The sequence below is a fragment of the Glandiceps talaboti genome, chromosome 11, assembly GCF_964340395.1.
Source record: "Glandiceps talaboti chromosome 11, keGlaTala1.1, whole genome shotgun sequence".
Classification (NCBI taxonomy): domain Eukaryota; kingdom Metazoa; phylum Hemichordata; class Enteropneusta; family Spengelidae; genus Glandiceps; species Glandiceps talaboti.
The window spans coordinates 21,327,321-21,330,199 of NC_135559.1; the positions used below are offsets into that span (position 1 = coordinate 21,327,321).

Sequence of the window (2,879 nt, forward strand, 5' to 3'; positions counted from 1 at the left end):
AAGGATACTCAGATGATGCTATCTTCCCGTAGAAGAAATGTATGTATGTATGTATGTATGTATGTATGTATGTATGTATGTATGTATGTATGTACAGAGCGAGAGATACATACATACATACATACATACATGCATGCATACATACATACATACATACATACATACGCACGCACGCACGCACACACACACACACACACACACACACACATACATACATACATACACAATCTTAGCTTTATTGTTCCATGATGCCTATGGTTGAATAAGGGTTTTGTCACTTCAACTGGTTAAGAGTAGGTCCCTTATATCACTCTACTGAACGGTAAAATAAATACTGGGGAATAGGCAACTGTTACTATAAGTGAGTAAACAAATAAACATATTTGTTTTGGTCAAATTTCCTAGTTTCCTATAGATATACAAGTAAGTCACTGGTAAACAAAATACACACTGGTAGTTTTAAAAATCAATTTTATTTTATATTATATTGCAATACATGGATGTACAATTCAGGTTTGGAAGGTTGCAAAACTAAAATAGCACACCAACCCTTACAAATCAAACTGATTTATACCATACGGTGTAATGACATATGTTGTGGAAGTATATGGCGATAGGCTTTACGTAGTCTCGCTACCAGACTCCTATCGCCCCTTAGCTTTGTAAGGCTTCGCCGCTAGGGGCGCACTTCGAGCACCTTAAGATAAGGGACGACCATCACGAGTCTGGCAGCAAGACAAGGCTTTACGCTATCTTGTACAGACATTTTAAAAATAACATTTGAAAGCTGCCTAGCACAATTGTAAAAAGCAATTTCATGAATATATTATTATTTGAACTTACTTTGGTCAAAAGTTCATCAATAATCCTCCTCTACAGTTTAATTATTACAACATGTTTATTTTGTGTGTGTCATTAACAGTCTAACAAAAACAGTCCAATCTAGATCTCTTCTCTCTCATGTCTGTCTCGTCATAGAAAATTGATTTTGGCAGAAATCGAATCAATCAGTTAGTGATATCGAAACATCTTGTAGCATTTCTGGAGTTTTAACTTTCTTATATCTAAGCAACTCCATAAATTGTGGACAGTCACCTGTATTTTCAATCACCTTTGCAAGGTCAAATGTTATCCGTGACCTCCAACTCTGCGCAGTAGCAGTCGAGTTTCTTTTTGTCAAGTATGCATACATACCGTGGTCTCCCTTTATATCCTCCTTAGTGTTCCTTTCCAGCCAGTTTCTGACATTCGTATGTAGACTTATACCAAGGAAATCATAGATTTTTTCAGCTATTGTCATTGGTGAATTTGCCATGTCTTCATACCGTAGTGGAAAATATTTATTTTTTGGTAACCATTTACCCTTTGTTCCAAGTAGGATATTATGTAACATAGTAGTACAATACACATTCAATCGATGCAGTAAATCCTCGTCTAAATGTTCGGTCTTCAAAACAAAATGGGTGTCACGTTTTGAAGCTTTTCGATATTTCCCTAGTTGAAGAGGCATAACAGACGCCATCATTGCTCTCGGGTCTCTCATCACGTTGATGATTCTCAGTTGAACTTGATGGTGACTCATAAGGTAGACAAGCAGATTTAGATCCTGGAGACGAATTGTCTTTATGCTTCGGTATTTATACCCATTGCACGAGTGACTGGCTGTTTTGGAATTCATTCTATGGCAGTATGTATCATGTGCACCACATTCTTGGCTACTGTCGTCCACCCATGCCCGTACAATATCTTTTTTCCCAACCGGTATCCGCGGGTTGTACAATTTGTTCAGGAAATCCATTGTCGTTGGCGTAGAAAAATTACATGTGTACATGTCTTCAAACATTTCAATTCCTTGAACAGGCAATAGTGGATCGTTATCGCCAAGTTGTAATGCCCGCAGCGGCTCAAATATATACAGAAAATCAGGATTTTGTTTGAATAGTTCACCAACAAAGGATGAACCCGTACGCATTGAAGCAACGACAAGAACATTTATCGGTTGTGAATTGTCTTTTTCGTCCACACTGTCCTTCATTTCATCCGGCAAAACAATACCATGTGAGGGATCGGACAGGTGGTTGGACTTACCATGGAGGGAGGACTTACCAGCGTCTTTGAAGTCAACGTTGTCGTTTTCCAAATTCTGTAGAATCCTGTTTAAGACTTCGTAGTTATGCCCATATTGTTTTTTTAGAATGTTTTTCATGATTTCGATTTGACAAACAGTGGTGGTTGTATTACATGATAGTGAAGGGATTGTCCGTAGTGACGTCTGCCAATTCGTAACACTTTTGTCTAACTCCGTGTCAATATGGCGGACGTTTTGCAGGTTTTTGCCGTTGGTGATGTCGCTGGTTGAACCATCTCTCGTACTCCTACCGGTACCGTGGGTATACACAGTATGTAGCCATACATACGTAATAACGATGTTAAACAGGGTCAATATGGATACACTAAGAACGAATTGTCGACAACGCATTCTGTCTCCAGTATTCCGTAGTGAACGCTTGTATGGGTTTTTCTCCAAACTTGAATACACGCGATGCCTGCATAGATCATGTCATTGACCCATCAATGGAATTCCAAAGGGTCACGGGGACAGCTTTCTTATCACGTATATTCGGACCAAAAATATACCTCGTTAATCTCGTTATAAAGGAGAGAGATAAACCTGCCACGTACAGTCACTCACCGATATGCGGAGATCGCCCACTTCTATACGTACGGAATGATTATGTAACTACAATTGTGTATACTATTAGGTGCTGAGGGTTGGACCATTTGATATCAGGTGGGGGAAGGCTCTTAAGAACCATTCCGTAAACTAAATACACGTAAACATGATAAACATTGATGAATCTGTTCCAGTAAAACACTAC

General features: G+C 38.9%; 1 protein-coding gene across 1 annotated transcript; it reads right to left on the reverse strand.

Moving 5' to 3' along the window:
* Positions 1–1,003: 1,003 nt before the first annotated feature.
* LOC144442153 (carbohydrate sulfotransferase 1-like) lies at positions 1,004–2,206 on the reverse strand. Its single transcript, XM_078131419.1, has one exon. The coding sequence runs from the start codon at positions 2,204–2,206 to the stop codon at positions 1,004–1,006; it is 1,203 nt and encodes a 400-aa protein (XP_077987545.1).
* Between the last annotated feature and the right edge of the window lie 673 nt (positions 2,207–2,879).